The following is a 15,058-nucleotide window of genomic DNA, read 5'->3' on the forward strand; positions in this document are numbered from 1 at the left end:
GGTTACTTAGAAAAATGAATGGAAAAGAATGAGAGAAAAAAAAAAAAAAATTTGTATTTTGTGCATCCATTATGGATCCTGTATGATTAGGCGTGTAAAAACACATACATAGGAAGACTTGATTGTATAAATACAAAAAAAAAAAAAAAAAAAAAAAAAAAAAAAAAAGCATAGACAGAGAGGAAAATAAATGGATAGCACATAATCTTGGATTCAAGATCAGGTTTTCTTCCTCCTGCGTGTATTTTTGGCACATCTATAGCATCTTATATTATTTTTTTTTTCATATGCTATAGTTGCTTGCTTCATCAGGCACGTTTATCAGTCTGATAATTTGAATACTAAGAATGGAAGAAAAAGTGGATAAACTTTTTCCAAAGGATAGTGACATAAGTAATTTAAAAGAATATCAAAATCAAGGGGATTTAAATTTCGAAAATGAAGAGTTGAAAAGAGAAAGAGAAGATATAAAAAATGATCCTGTCTTTGTGAAATGTGTCAAAAATATATGGACAAATGTACTTAATAAACCTTTAGATGGAAAATTTAGTAAAGTAGAATATTTTAAAATAATGTTAAGAATATGTAAAGTATTGATACCAGAATTTGAAATTAAGGAAGTAATAAAAATTGTAACAGATGAATGGAATAATGATTCTAAAGGGAAGAAATACTTAGATTTTGATTCATTTTTCAATGCATTCTTTGAATTATCAGATATTTGGACACCAACTATAAATGCATATGACTATGCTCATTTCTTGAAAACACTTTTTTATAGAATTACATTTATCGAAATTAAAAAAAAAAATGGTGAAATTATAAAAAAGAAACCAATTATTATGATCAATTTTAAACGAAAAGAAGAGAGAAAAAAATTGTCTCTATATGATGATAATATTTTGGGTTCTAAAAATTTTGAAAAAAATGATAAAAGTAGTAGCTTTATTAAAAATATGAAATCAATAAAAAAATTATCTCTTCAATTAGAACAATTTAAAAAACAATTAACAAAAAGATTTAGTGATAATTATAAAATACAAGACTCATTCTTATATGATGATCTGGATGAGGAGGAAGATATGATGGGTAAAAATTTATTTGAAAATTTGCTGAACAATAGAAATAATGATTCCTATTTGCATAGAAATATAGTCCTTATGGATGTTGATGAAATAAACCCTTTAGAGTACCATGCAGAAGATGATATAGAAGATAAGAAATGTTACTCCACGGGGATAGGGGGGAAGGTTAGAAGCTCCTCTCAGGCCACATCTGATTTTAGTACTACATCTGGTAAGACAGTGAAGCGTCTTCATGAGAAATATGCATTCGTGTTATAAAGATGCATATCGAGGAAATTTTCATATTTTGTAAGAAGCACTTACGTCGCTTCGATCTAATGTCTACCCAAGATGTAATTCCACCTAAAACTTCTCCTACAGGCAAAGCAAAGACAAGTACAAATGTAGAACCCGCGAAGGGACAGACGAAGGAAGGACTGATAGAAGGAGCCGCAAAAAAGAAGACAGAATCTGCCGCAGTTTTAGATGCAGTTTTAGATGCAGTGTCAGATGCAGTGCCAGATGCAGTACCAGATGCAATGCCAGATGCAGCTCCCGACGCAGAGTTCGCTGCAGAACCTTCCAGAAAAATCATCGCAGAAGTGCAGAAGGAACATATGGAGGAAGGGGTGGATAAGTCACACTCCGACAAACAAAGTAACGTAACCAGGAGGAATGCATTCAGTTTCTCCCTGAAAACAAAGAATGAGAATGAGAAAGACAAATGGGCAGGAAACGGAAAGAGGAAGACTGAAGGGGATGTGGCAAATGAAATGTCCATGTTAACGCAAATTCAAGAAAGGAAAAAAATTCAGGGCAAGGGTGATGAAATCAGGGAAGCGAGAAAAAAAGGAGACACCATTGTAGAAGGGGAAAAAATGGATTCATTATCTTCTCTCCTCATTGATGGGATCAATTTCTCTGAGTTTACAAAGGAGTGCAAACTTGTCGATTTGAATGAACACAAGGATGGTAGTAGTGGCAATAGCAATGTTAGCGGCAGTAGCAGTGGTGCTACAGATAGGGAGGGGAAAAATATGACCATTATGAATGCATCTGACCATTTTATTCCATCAGACAAAAGGGATCTTTTACGCTTAGAATCGAGTGTTGATTTTGAAAAGGAGATGGCAGGAAAGAAGGAAAGAAGAAATTTTCCTGAAATGAACCAAGGGGATGATGTGATGAAATCGTATGTTAGTCATGAAGAGAAGTGTGGCGTGAAAAGTGACATGGAGAACCGGCTGAAGGGGGATGATTACACCCAGAGTAACATCTGCAAAGAGAGAAAAAGCTCCAAAAGAGACTCTGATAAGGAAGAATCAAAACAAGAAAAGAAAGCTGATACATCGATTGATAAACTTAATGAGGAAGATTTGTTGCATCAAAAGAAAATAAAAACATCAGTGGAGGAAGGAAAAAAATCAATGGATGAATTAAAAGAGGAATTTTCTAAATCATTGGAGAATAAAAAAGGGAAAACAGATGATAGCCCTAGTATATCTGCCACAGAAAAAGAAAAACTTAAGGGAAATCTTTACGGGTCAGACGAAGAATACATAGATGTGTTGAAAAACAATTTGGCAGATGCTGATTTGTATGAAGAGGAGAAAGAAAAAAAAAGTAAAGAAGACAAAGAAAGGAAATCAAATGATATGCTTAAAGCAAAAAATTATCTAGAAAATGAAAAAAGAACTTTAGAGGATTTACGATTAAAAGAAAAAGAAAAATTGAAAAATATGAACAAAAATGATAATTCCATGGATGAACTGCTCGATGAAAATAAAGTCCATTTGGAGAGTCAAGCTAGCATAACTGATAATTCTGATGCATCTAAAATGCGAAAGATTCATCAATCTAGTGTTACAAATGATTCCACTTTTAAAATAAAAGACATATCCTTTGATGACAAACTGGACAAGGAAATGAGGAATAAATCTGAAGAAGCCATGGACAGAGGTGCGGACAGGACGAAAGAACACATGAAATCTGTAATCCATAAGGGGGGGTTGGAACCATCCAAAGTGGTAGAAGCATCCAAAGTGGTAGAAGCATCCAAAGTGGTAGAAGCATCTCAAGTGGTAGAAGCATCCCAAATGACAGAACCATCCCAAATGACAGAACCATCCCAAATGACAGAACCATCCCAAATGACAGAACCATCCCAAATGACAGAAACACCAATCGTGCAAAATGATGCAGAAAATGAGGAGCTGAAACAACAGAGAGACCTCATTTTAACAGTGGACATGGGAGTGTCAGACAAATTGAAATCTTACAAAGATAACTTTGACATGTTCTTGAAGAAAATGAAAAGAGAGAGTAGCTCAAAAAGGAAAAGTGATACTGAAGAGGGAGTAATGCTGAACGCTGAACATGCTTCAAAGGAGAGAAAAGGAGAAGAAGGAAAAGATGTGCATGACGAAAAAGATCGAATAAGAAAAGCAAACGGAGAAAATTATTGTCGAGAGTGGTATGATAAATGGGAAAATGATGATGAAGTTTCCGAAATAGATTTTATGGAAAATGAATTGAGGAATGCAAATAGCCAAGGTGCGGATGTAGCAAATTCAAAAAAGAAAAATGAATTATTTGAAAATTTAGAAATAAAGAAGATCCACAATGAAAACAACAAAAATGATGAGAACGACAGATCCCAATTGGATTTAAATAAAACATTTGGAGAAATGAATAAAATATTAAACGATGTTATTATTAAAAGTGAACTAGCAGCATTGGATAAGGAGGAAAATCAAGATTTGTTGTCAAAATCAGATCCATTGAAAGATCAAGAAGAGTTGTTGTATGATAAAAATGAAGTAGTGAAGAATATACTGCAAAACCAAGATATTGTCAAAAATATTTTATTTGATGAAAAAGAAATCCAGGAACATGGATCGATTAAAGATGAGAAGAATTCTTATACATTGACTTTTTCCCCATTCAAAGAAAGAGAAAAAAATAATGCACTCACGAAAGAAATCAGCAGCAAGGAAAAAACATTCGATACATGCGTAGAAAAAGATTCGCTAGCTAATAAGCAAAACATCACAGGGCTTGTAGGAGACGGTGGAGAGAAAGACGTGGTGAGATATCTCGATGAAGAGAAACATAAATCATTCGTGTGGAATACTGAAAGAATGGGAGAAGTTAGAGATGATGGATTCAAGATCAATGCAAGAGACGAAAGTGGAATATGTGATAAGGATGAGAATGATATGAAAGATGAGCTGTGTGTTGTAAATAGTGAAAAGGGCGTTTCTCCTAAGCATGTCATAAAAAAAGGAGAATCACCTGACGAAATCATAGAAAAAGGCGAATTGCCTGAAGAAGGCATCACCGCAAGGGACGTTGCGCTTGGGCAAATCCAAACGGATGAGAGAACGGAAGACAGAATGGAAGCCAAAATGGAAGCCAAAATAAAAGATAGAATGGAAGCCAAAATGGAAGCCAAAATAAAAGATAGAATGGAAGCCAAAATAGAAGCCAAAATGGAAGCCAAAATAAAAGACAGAATGGAAGCCAAGAGGGACGATTCGGAAAAGAGCGCGATAGAGAAAATGAAATACCTATTCGTGGAGGACGTAAAAAAAATGAGGAGCTTCATAAAAATAAATAAAAAGAGTAAAAGAGAGAATTTCATAATAGTATCAAAAGATCAAGAAGAGTGTGTGTACAATTTGGTGAGAAAATTAAAGGTTGAATTAATCGAGCCATCTATGGTACTTAGAAAAAACATAAACCTTGAAAAAGAATTCTTGTCACCATTGGGAAGGTTAATTAATGCCGATTTGAGAAATGGAAAAAGTATTGATTTTAAGAAAATGATGGATTTAACATTGGAAAATATGAATACTATCATATCCAAAAATAATGGATACGTTTTATACTTCACTGGCGAATTTGTTGATTATTTAGAATATTTTCTGTACAAATTAAAAAAATTGTCTTCTTTAAATTACTTTAATTATATGAATTTTTTAAACATGAATTTTGTAAAAAATGCGATACACGAAGAAGGAATAAATATGGTCCAGTTTTTCTTGAAAGATCAAAATTTGATTATAGCGAACCCCTTCAAGGACTCTTTTCCCGTCTTTAGCATAATTCTAAAGAAGCATGCTAGTCCTAGGTAAATGGATTATATCGAATCTATTTTTTAGCTCCTCTTCTCTCGTCCAAATGGGGAACTTCATCTCTGGTCCAAACGAGGAACCTCATTACCGTTTCAAATGTTTTTTTTTTTTTTTTTTTTTTGACTTGCCATTATGACATAGGCTGCAGAAGCATTTCCTTCGTGTTATTTCATGAGAACTCACACTTTTTATGATCTCTTGGTTCAAGCTCACTTATTTTTCATTAATTCATCCTTTTGAATAGCTCTTTGTACCTTTCATTGATTTTCCTTCCTTTCACATTTTTCTGAATCCCATTGCAGATATGAGGAAAAAAACAGTGTGAAGAGAATCTACGAAATTCTGTTGAAGCTTTTTAAGGAACAAAGCATCCGAATCCCAAATTTGACAGACTCAGATGGAAAGAACCTACATTTAAGTGCCAAATATGATAAAAAAGAATATAAACTAGATAAAAAAATAAAAGCAGAAAAAGAAGATGCACATTCAGACACATTCAGTGAAAACTTATCTGGTACTGTTACAGAAAGGGATTCAAAAAATGAACAGTGGGATGAAGAAGATGAACATGTTCTGGAAGTGTTAGAGAGAGAGAAGAAAGTGGAAGTTGCAGATGTGCATTCAAGTGGTGACGAAGATCAGTATGCACATGAGGAATGTCTAACCATAGATTGTTCTGAGGAAAATTATGTCGAAGAGTGGTCAAATGAGGGAGATGCAAAAAAGGTGAAAGAGAGTGATGAAGGTGGAAGCGACGAGGGTGGAAGTGATGAAGATGTAAGTGACGAGGGTGGAAGAAGTGATGAAGGTGGAAGTGATGAAGGTGGAAGCGACGAGGGTGGAAGTGACGAGGGTGGAAGTGACGAGGGTGGAAGTGACGAGGGTGGAAGTGACGAAGAAGAGGAAGAACGAAAAACCACTCATCCCCATCAGAAACATAATAGCAAGAACACTTCCGCTGGGGTGATAGACATCGAAAATATAAGTGGAAAATACTTTAATTCAATGAATAAAGAAATGAATTATATATACAAGTGTGGCCACCCGGAGAAGTACTACCGAAGTTATTATAAAAGTTTGGAGGAGTCTGTCCACGGTATGAAGTTAGAGAGATACATTCGAAGCTTGATTTGGAAATTGAGCGAACTGGGAGAAGTGAAAGTTGGGGAAGCGAAGGAGGGGGAAGAAGAAATAGTAGCTCACGTACTAAGAAGAAAGTTTAACATCCAAAGTATCGACATAGATTTGGTTCCGGAGAGAAAGGGCAGCACTAACACACATGGAAGAAGCGGAAAGATTAGCGATTGCTCATCTCTTTGGAAAATATTTCACATCAACATGATCATGAATAGATACTCTTATTATTTGAAGAATAACTTCTTCCCGTGTAAGTATAAAAGGGAAAAAAGTGCAGGAAAAGAAGAAGAGAATGGATCTGGATGTTTGTTGGTAAAGCTTAAGAGGAAAATTCCTTTAAAGGAATGTCTATTCAGTTATGCTATACAAAGCGAAGAAGACGATAAGAATTCTGTTGTAATGTCAGATTATCGTGAAGTGAATGTCCTTCATGAGAAAGAAATAGAAGAAGGGATAACACAAATGAACTCTCAAAAAGGGAGAAAAATCCGAGGGGAAGAAGAGGAGGAACAGAATGTTCATATAGAAGACACAACAGATGAAGTAGAAGGAGGAGTGGCACAAAGAGAAGTAAAAGAAATATCTACTAAGGAAGTAAAAATGGAAAGGACAAAATCGAAACAAAGTGATATACATTACTACAGACTATGGAGCAGGTTCTATAAGTACTGTCCTGTGACTTACATAAATGAGAGAAGATTTGTAAAAGGGAAAAAAGAATTTTTGACAATTTACAAGAATAAAATATATGTACTAGAAAGTTATGAAAAAATGAGAGAATTTTTAAAATATCCCCAATTTTACTCTAGTAATAAAATAAAAGAGACCATCAACTTTTCCATGATCATTTATTTTACTAATACAGATATAAAAAATAAAGTTATGCACATTATCAAGTTCAATGAAAAAGTGGTGCATATTGACTTGGAAGAATATTTCCAGAAATTCTTCTTCATAAATATGAGTGAAGGGGAAAGCGTTGAAGAAGATGCTTGTGGAGGAGAGCATGTGAAAACCCAGAGAAAAAAATTCCTCAGCAATGTAGATACCTACATGTTCCAATTAAATCGACTTCTCCAAGGGAAAAAAATTTCTCCTCTGTTTATTGTTAGATACATATGCATGCGAATGGGGAAGACGCATTCGTTTAATGTGTATATAATGCGTGAAATAACGAAATTCCTTCATAAGCTCAGGGATCATTTCTCTTGCATGGTTAGTGATAGAGGGAAATTTGGTTTCTTGAATCGGGAACAATCATATGGTCAGTCTAGACGTGCAGCTGATTGGATAGGGAAAAGCAGGGCGGTAGAAGAGGAGAGATATGCAAAAGATGACATGGTGAATGAGGAGAATGCAGTGAAAATTTTCCCGAATATAGAAAAAATAGAATTCCTTCACAGCTTATTAATAACCCAGAGAAAGTGCGCTGAGAAGGAGTGTGAGTTCAGAACAATGATGAGGGGGATATTTTCCTGTCCTAGTTTGAGCAAGATAAACGAGACAATAGATAAACTGGTTGCAAACATTTCGAATAAGATAGAAGTAGAAGACGAGGTGCACACCCATCAATTGAGGAATAGCAATCAAGAAAGAGGAAGTCGCGACTTTATCTGGACCCATACGAGTTCTCCTCAGTTAGATGTAGAACCGGAAAAGGAAGCGCGTATAGAAGGGAGAATGGAATTAGCTGGGGAAGAACCAACGAATGGCATTCCCTATAGTACATTCCTGCAGAGCACCACATTTATCATAACGGGGCTTCCATTGAATAACATTATTTTCAAGTATTTGAAAAAATTGAATGTGCAGATAGACACCATTGTGGCTTTTAACGTGAATAAGCAGAAAAAGAAAATTCAAGAAAACATACAGAGGAACATTTTGCGAAAAACTGCAGCAAACGTGGGTTCAAGTGGAGGCTCAAGTGGAGGCTCAAGCGGGGGCTCAAGCAGGGGGTCAAATGGAATACAATGGAAGGATAACCCCATGTATATATACAACAAGAATTACAAGCGAAAGATTGAACGGTTGAAGAAAGAAAGCTGCCACGTCCACTTTGTAAGCATAGGGGTAGAAACGAATATATATAGTTATGCAAATGAAATAAGGAAGTTCATAAATCCATATATGCATACTTATTATAATTATGATGAAATACTGAAAAATGCTTCACTCGTAGATAAATTTAACAATTCTTACACGAATGTATACTGTCCATACGTATTGAAGAAATATAATTGGTTACACAAAAGCAAAAGTAATGTAAAACTAGTATATAATGAGAAAATTCATTATTTATCAAATTTATATAACGCTTTTCACTTTTGTCAAAATAGAGAATCTTATACTTCGAATTTTAAGGTGCCTCCGTTGAGAGTGCTACTCCTAGCAGATGAAGGATGCCATTTTGAAAAAGAAATAGAAATTATTGCATGCAAATTCTTTTTGAAATATTTAGACGTAGGAAAGGAGTTTACAAATGCATTCAGGTATGCCTGCATATATATATTGAAATATGTCTACTTCTTCAAATTATCAATGGATGTAAGGAGGAAGAAAATAAATAATGCGTTAAAAAGGTTCTCTTTCGATTCTAATTCGTTACTTGAAATTCAGAATCATGATCATACTATTTGCCTGAACAAGGTAGATGTGAATTATTTAGAAGACAATATAGAAAGTATAAACCCATTAGAGGAATACAACATGGAGCATGAACAAAAAATATATGATGTATTGTTTTCTCTAGTCCAACCTTTCAACCTAGTGTTAAACTTGGCCAAAATTGCTGCCATTCGATTTGTCTTACATGAACAATTAGAGAAGTGCATTATCAGATTTGATTCCACGAGGAAGAACCTTTTTAGCGCGACTTCACTTGCACAGGTGAGAAGTTGCATGGATGGAGTCCTAAGGGGAAGTAGATGTGATAAAAATGGGGGAGACAAAAATGGGGGAGACAAAAATGGGGGAGACAAAAATGGGGGAGACAAAAATGGGGGAGACAAAAATGGGGGAGACAAAAATGGGGGAGACAAAAATGAGAGAGACAAAAATGGGAATTCTCAAAGGAATGACACGTCCCTTCTACGCAGAAGCATCAAGGGGAAAGAAGAACCCATAATGTATGACGAAGACTCGACATCTAAAGGTGGAAGTTCTGAAGGGGGTTCTTCTAACTCAGAGGATGATGACTTCGCGTATGAAAAAAGTAATATAAAGTTGGAGCAAGTTGAAAGGATGTTTTTAAAACAAAACGAAAGGGAGCTACTAAACAGTAAATATATCTTTCTCGAAAAAAAGGTGTTAAATTCTTTTGAGAAAATTTTAAAATACTCATTTCGAGTGCCTGAACATGTAATATATCTGAAGTGTGGGTTTAAAACGTCTTGGGAAAAATCTGGATATTTCCATTCAGAATCAGAGGGAAAAAGCAAGAAATTGGACGATAAGAAAAATGAACAAACCAGAGGAAAGAATCACAAAAGGGAGGAAAGTAGTCTGACAAAACAACCATTCGTAGAAGGAGAAAAGAATATTCTAATAAAAATAAAAAGAACATCAAAGAAAAATAGACAAATAATTAACTGCTTAAAAGATAATACTAATGTGTGGTGCATTGATGTAGGGAGATTTCACAGCAAAAAAGTAAAGACATGGATTGAAAATAAATTCAGAAATGTATTTCAATATCGAAATAATTTATTTCATCAATTGAATATTAAAAGGGTAGATAAAATATGGGCCCAATTTTTGAAAAATAATAATTATGTAAAAATTTCAAATTTGTATTTTTACTCCCCTGTAAATATTGACAACATTGTAGATATCGACACGAACTACCTACTGCTATACAATTCCTTTTTATTTTATTTTAGAACAGAAGAAGAATTAAACATATTTAGCAAAAAACCAATTCATTATTTGTCACAAATGAAACCAGATCCTTCATTTATCTTACCATTCATACTTATCTATTCAGATGTAAACATAGATGATTTGTGTGATGAGCTCATCAAAAGTACAAAATGTGCAGTGATTAATATCCAGAATTTGCTATCATTTGCTTCCAATATCGACAAGTTCAAGCAACTGATTCAGAGTGATCGTTTGGATGATTCTCATATTATGGAACTCCTTCGAATCAGGCTAAATCAGTATGACACACTTGCTCATGGATGTATTCTCTGTAACATACCTTACAACAAATTTCAACTTGAACATCTGATAGGGAATCAAAAAAAAATACCACATTTGGTTTTTTTGGTTCAAAAAGGAGAAGAGAAATTTAAAATGGGTGAGGGTTCAGAATGCATGAAGCAGAACATGCACATGACCAAAAACTCCGAATTGAAGACAAAAAAGAAGGTGCAAGACATAGGGGGGAAGCAGGGCAACGAAGGGTTGCTATTTCCACATTTTTACAATTTCGTGAAGGGAATAAAAGAAACCTTCAGTGAAAAATATAAAAATGTAATAAATATAGAACACACAAATGTGTGGAAAATGAAATGCAAAATAACGGAAGATATAGAGGAGAATATAAAAAATTATCAACGGTATAGGAGGTACAAGTACAACAACAGAACAGCCTATTTTAAAGGGTTCAATATTTATGAAAAAGAAAATTATGAAAAAGAGATAAAATTTGACAAGTACTGTCTAGTTACGTATAAGAAAAAGAACATTTTAAAAAAGTGTAACATATTCGACAATTATACATTGTATCATAATGGGTACTACTACCTAGTAAACAGTTTTGAAGATGTTGTAGAGTTTGAAAAAAATGCTACAGAATTTATTAACTTGGAAGAACCATCTTCTAAATTTGAAAAAGTTGAACAAGTAGAGGAAAATACAGAAATAGAAAATGAGGGATTCTGTTTGGTAAGCTTGAGAGATCAGAACAATTTCGTTAAAGGAAATAAGCAATGTTGTATAAAATATGAAGAAAAATTTTATCTGTTCGAAAATGCGGAAAAAATGCAAAAGTTTGTAAATAATTATAATGACTACTTAAACAACCAAAACATTTTTGAAATAATTTTAGAAAAAATGAAAAATCAAAATGATGTTACAACATTGGTTTATTTGAAAACATTCTTGTATGACATTTTGTGTGAATCTTTGTATGCCTTAGGGAAGCATAGGCCACTATATCCTGGACTCACCACAAAGCTTAGTGCAATTAAATTTCTTGCCCTGTTCTTTTACAAGGAGAATAAATTATTTTCAGAACCCCTCAGAAGGTCTTATGAACACAATTTTCGCTCCTTTCTAAATGATTGTGAAATACCAATAAACATCCAAAAATTGACACAAAAATTTGAAACCAATTGCACTAGCAAAAATCAGAACATAAAAAAACCCACCAAAAAGTGGACAAAACGGGACATTGAAACGTATGAAAAATACGTGAGTCTGTACGATAAAATATTGTACTCTCAAAATAGGGGGAACAAATAGTTCATATGTGTGAGAAACCCCATGCTTTCTCTTCCAGCGAATGGGCTTTTCTTCCCGAGACGTTTACATGGGGGCATTTTAAATCTTTGGCAGAATTAGTAGGCTGCGTCTACTTGGGGCTCCACGCAGTTGTCTCCTTTATTTTGCACATTTTTCACATTTTCCACATTTTTCACATTTTTCACATTTTTCACATTTTTCACATTTTTCACATTTTTCACATTTTTCACATTTTTCACATTTTTCACATTTTTCACATTTTTCACATTTTCCACATTTCGTGCATTTCTTTTATTTTATGAACGGCAAGGAGTTTACGAAATCGCAAAAAATTACACGCACAAAAAAAAAAAAAAAAAAAAAAAAAAAAAATGAACATAATAGGAATAAAGACAAAATTTGGGGGAATCTATAGAGAAGGTATGCTAAAAAGGAATAATGGTCCATGTGTGATGGGATACCCCATGCTCCAACATTTTGGCTATATTTTTTTTTTTTTTTTTGAAAAAGAAATGTACATATTTGTAATAATATCTATAATAACATGTATTAATGTTCATGTAAATGTTTCCTTTTTTTGTGTGCAGTTGCAGTGGCTAGTTTTGTGTGTTGAAGTACATTTTTTCGTTCATTTTGTCAGTTTTGCCCATTTTGTGAAGTTTGCCCATTTTGTGAAGTTTGCCCATTTTGTGAAGTTTGCCCATTTTGTGAAGTTTGCCCATTTTGTGAAGTTTGCCCATTTTGTGAAGTTTGCCCATTTTGTGAAGTTTGCCCATTTTGTGAAGTTTGCCCATTTTGTGAAGTTTGCCCATTTTGTCAGGTTTGCCTATTTTGTCAATTTTTCCCATTTTGAGAATTTTTTTTTTTTTTTTTTTTTTTTGCACACCTTTGGCAAAGATTTTCCACCGTTCATTCAAATATCCGCCTTAGATATGCCATACTCGGAAAACGTGCCAAATCCGCGTAAGTCAAAGAGAATCGTCTCGTTTCGCTTGAAGGAAGTTATTTTTTCATTTTCAAACAGGGTGTGAAACATATTTTTTTCGATTAAGTATTTGTAAGCGGGTAGGCCATATAATTCAATGATATTTCCCTTGAAAAAGATGATGTCGTACGAGCCAAAATTTTTTTGAAATGCTTTTAGACAGAACTCAATTGGTTTTCCATACGTGACAATATTATTCAATGCAACAATTTGATCTCCATGACGAAAATTTTTTTTACTAGCTTTTCCTTCTTCAATTATGTAAGACACGTAACAACCACCAATTGAATCTGGATTTTTATTTAACACAATTCCAATATTTTTTTTAATTATGATATTGTTTGCACTGTTCATATTTTCTTTCAATAAATGTACATTTTTTAAAGCACTCGTGGTTAATTTATTTAATTCTTCCTTTATTTCTTCAAAATTTTCTCCTTTATCATCTTTATACCCTAAATATATTGCTATGTCATAAAAATTTTTTGCTTGCCAAAATTTGCGAAAACTTCTGTATGCATCCCCTAAGCATTTCCATGCTGCTGCATGCTTAGGTTCGTACTTTATTGATTTTAAAGAAAAATTAAATGTCCCTTGTATATCATTTGTGTAATAGCACAGCATAGATATACTTGAACATATATGCGAGAGGAAATATCCGTAATATTTACACGGGAGCATATTATAAGCTAATTTTAAATCATGTAATGTAATTTCATAATTCTGTGTGTACAATTTTTGTGTGCATTTTTCTATCAACTTTAAAGAGGATTCGATACTCATCTGCAAATTCTTTTTTGAAACATCCGTGATGATCCTTTGTTTTTTGCTTTTCTCAAGTATTTTCTTAAAACGTTTGTTTATATATGTGATTTCTTCATTTTCTTTATCATTATATGCTGCTTTAATCTTTTCGTTCAGTAATTTTTGCAAATGATGCGAAAAATCAATTAGGTCTCCTACACATGTCACTAAGACTTTGTAACTGTTTTTTTCAAAATTGTGTGAAACGGATATATTTTTCTCCATCGGAATGATAAACGTTTCAATTTGAATTTCAAAAAAATCAATGAATGCACTGTCCATTGACGCGTGGAATAAGTAATACAACTGATCTTTCATCATTTCACATTTTATTTTATTTTCTTCTGAGGAGTATAAATTGATCTTTACAATTTCTCGTTCGCGTTCCGATTTCCCTTTTGCAATGTACTCAATGGTGGTGCTCTTTTCTTTTTTATTTGAGTATGGATCTTTCTGTGCTGATTCGTGTTGTGCACCCGTTGTTGATGTTTCAAGCGTGACTTCCTTGGTACCATCATGCGAGGTAGTGCTTTTCTCCTCAGAATGGGATTCTTCCCCTTCATATGGCACTGCAATATCTCTTTCTGTTTGATAATCTCCCTCCTCGATGGATTCATCCTCCTCCTTCTCTTCCTGCTCTTCCTCATTGTCGTGCACCCCAGTCGGCATGTTGAAAGTTGTTTTTCCAAAATTTTTCTTCGCATCGTCATCTTCATCATAACTGAGAAAATCGTTATCATTTAATTTGTCATCATAAAGGTCAATGATGCTTTCCTCCTTTTCTTCCGCTTCTTCCCTATCTTCATCACTTGACCTGTATGGATCTGGAGGAAATTTTTTTTTTTTTTTTTCTAAGTGATCAAAAGGGTATAGATAACCCGACTCGAGTATATCTCGTTCTTTTTTGTTTTTGTAAAATAGCTTCACGTTTTTCTTCAACTCATTTTTGAGAAATGGTCTATGGTTTGCACTTGCAATATTCCTACCATCACTTTTCGTTACTTTTCCTTTTTTGTATTGAAGCGGGAACCCTTTCGTTACCGCGTCTGAGTACCCTTTTCTCCTACAGAAAACACCTCTTTTGCAATAATTCTGTAACTTGAATGCTAGACAAACGTGCAAAATTATGTAGAAAGTGCAAATGAAATTCCAAAATTTATTCATTAAAAAGGGATCTCGGTGCTTATGCGTGGGGTGCCTACATGTGTGCAGCGTGGCACTTCACACTGCATTGCATAACTTTATTTTGTTGCTCTTCTGCTTCGTTACACCACTGCTTCATTACTTTGCATCTTCTCAGATGTGCAAAAATAAATGGGAAATGAATTATCCATTTTGCTTCATCTCATCCTCTCTTTTATTCCTTTTTCCTTCTTCCTTCTTTTTGTCTATAATCTACGTCGTGTGTTTGTCAAGAAAATGGGGGTACAGTTGTTAACTAATATTTGATGTGACGAACTTTC

At 34.0% G+C, this 15,058-nt stretch overlaps 2 protein-coding genes across 2 annotated transcripts; one reads left to right on the forward strand and one right to left on the reverse strand.

Moving 5' to 3' along the window:
* Positions 1-347: 347 nt before the first annotated feature.
* Positions 348-11,806, forward strand: PGO_083060 (hypothetical protein, conserved; the record flags this gene model as incomplete). Its single annotated transcript, XM_028687528.1, has 3 exons — positions 348-1,250; positions 1,346-5,196; positions 5,503-11,806. 3 exons carry the CDS (start codon positions 348-350, stop codon positions 11,804-11,806), a joined length of 11,058 nt encoding a protein of 3,685 aa, XP_028543329.1.
* A 913-nt stretch (positions 11,807-12,719) lies between these two features.
* PGO_083070 (hypothetical protein, conserved) lies at positions 12,720-14,759 on the reverse strand (the record flags this gene model as incomplete). Its single annotated transcript, XM_028687529.1, has 1 exon — positions 12,720-14,759. The coding sequence occupies one exon, from the start codon at positions 14,757-14,759 to the stop codon at positions 12,720-12,722; it is 2,040 nt and encodes a 679-aa protein (XP_028543330.1).
* Positions 14,760-15,058: the final 299 nt, after the last annotated feature.

The sequence above is a fragment of the Plasmodium gonderi genome, assembly GCF_002157705.1.
Source record: "Plasmodium gonderi DNA, contig: Chr08, whole genome shotgun sequence".
NCBI lineage: Eukaryota > Apicomplexa > Aconoidasida > Haemosporida > Plasmodiidae > Plasmodium > Plasmodium gonderi.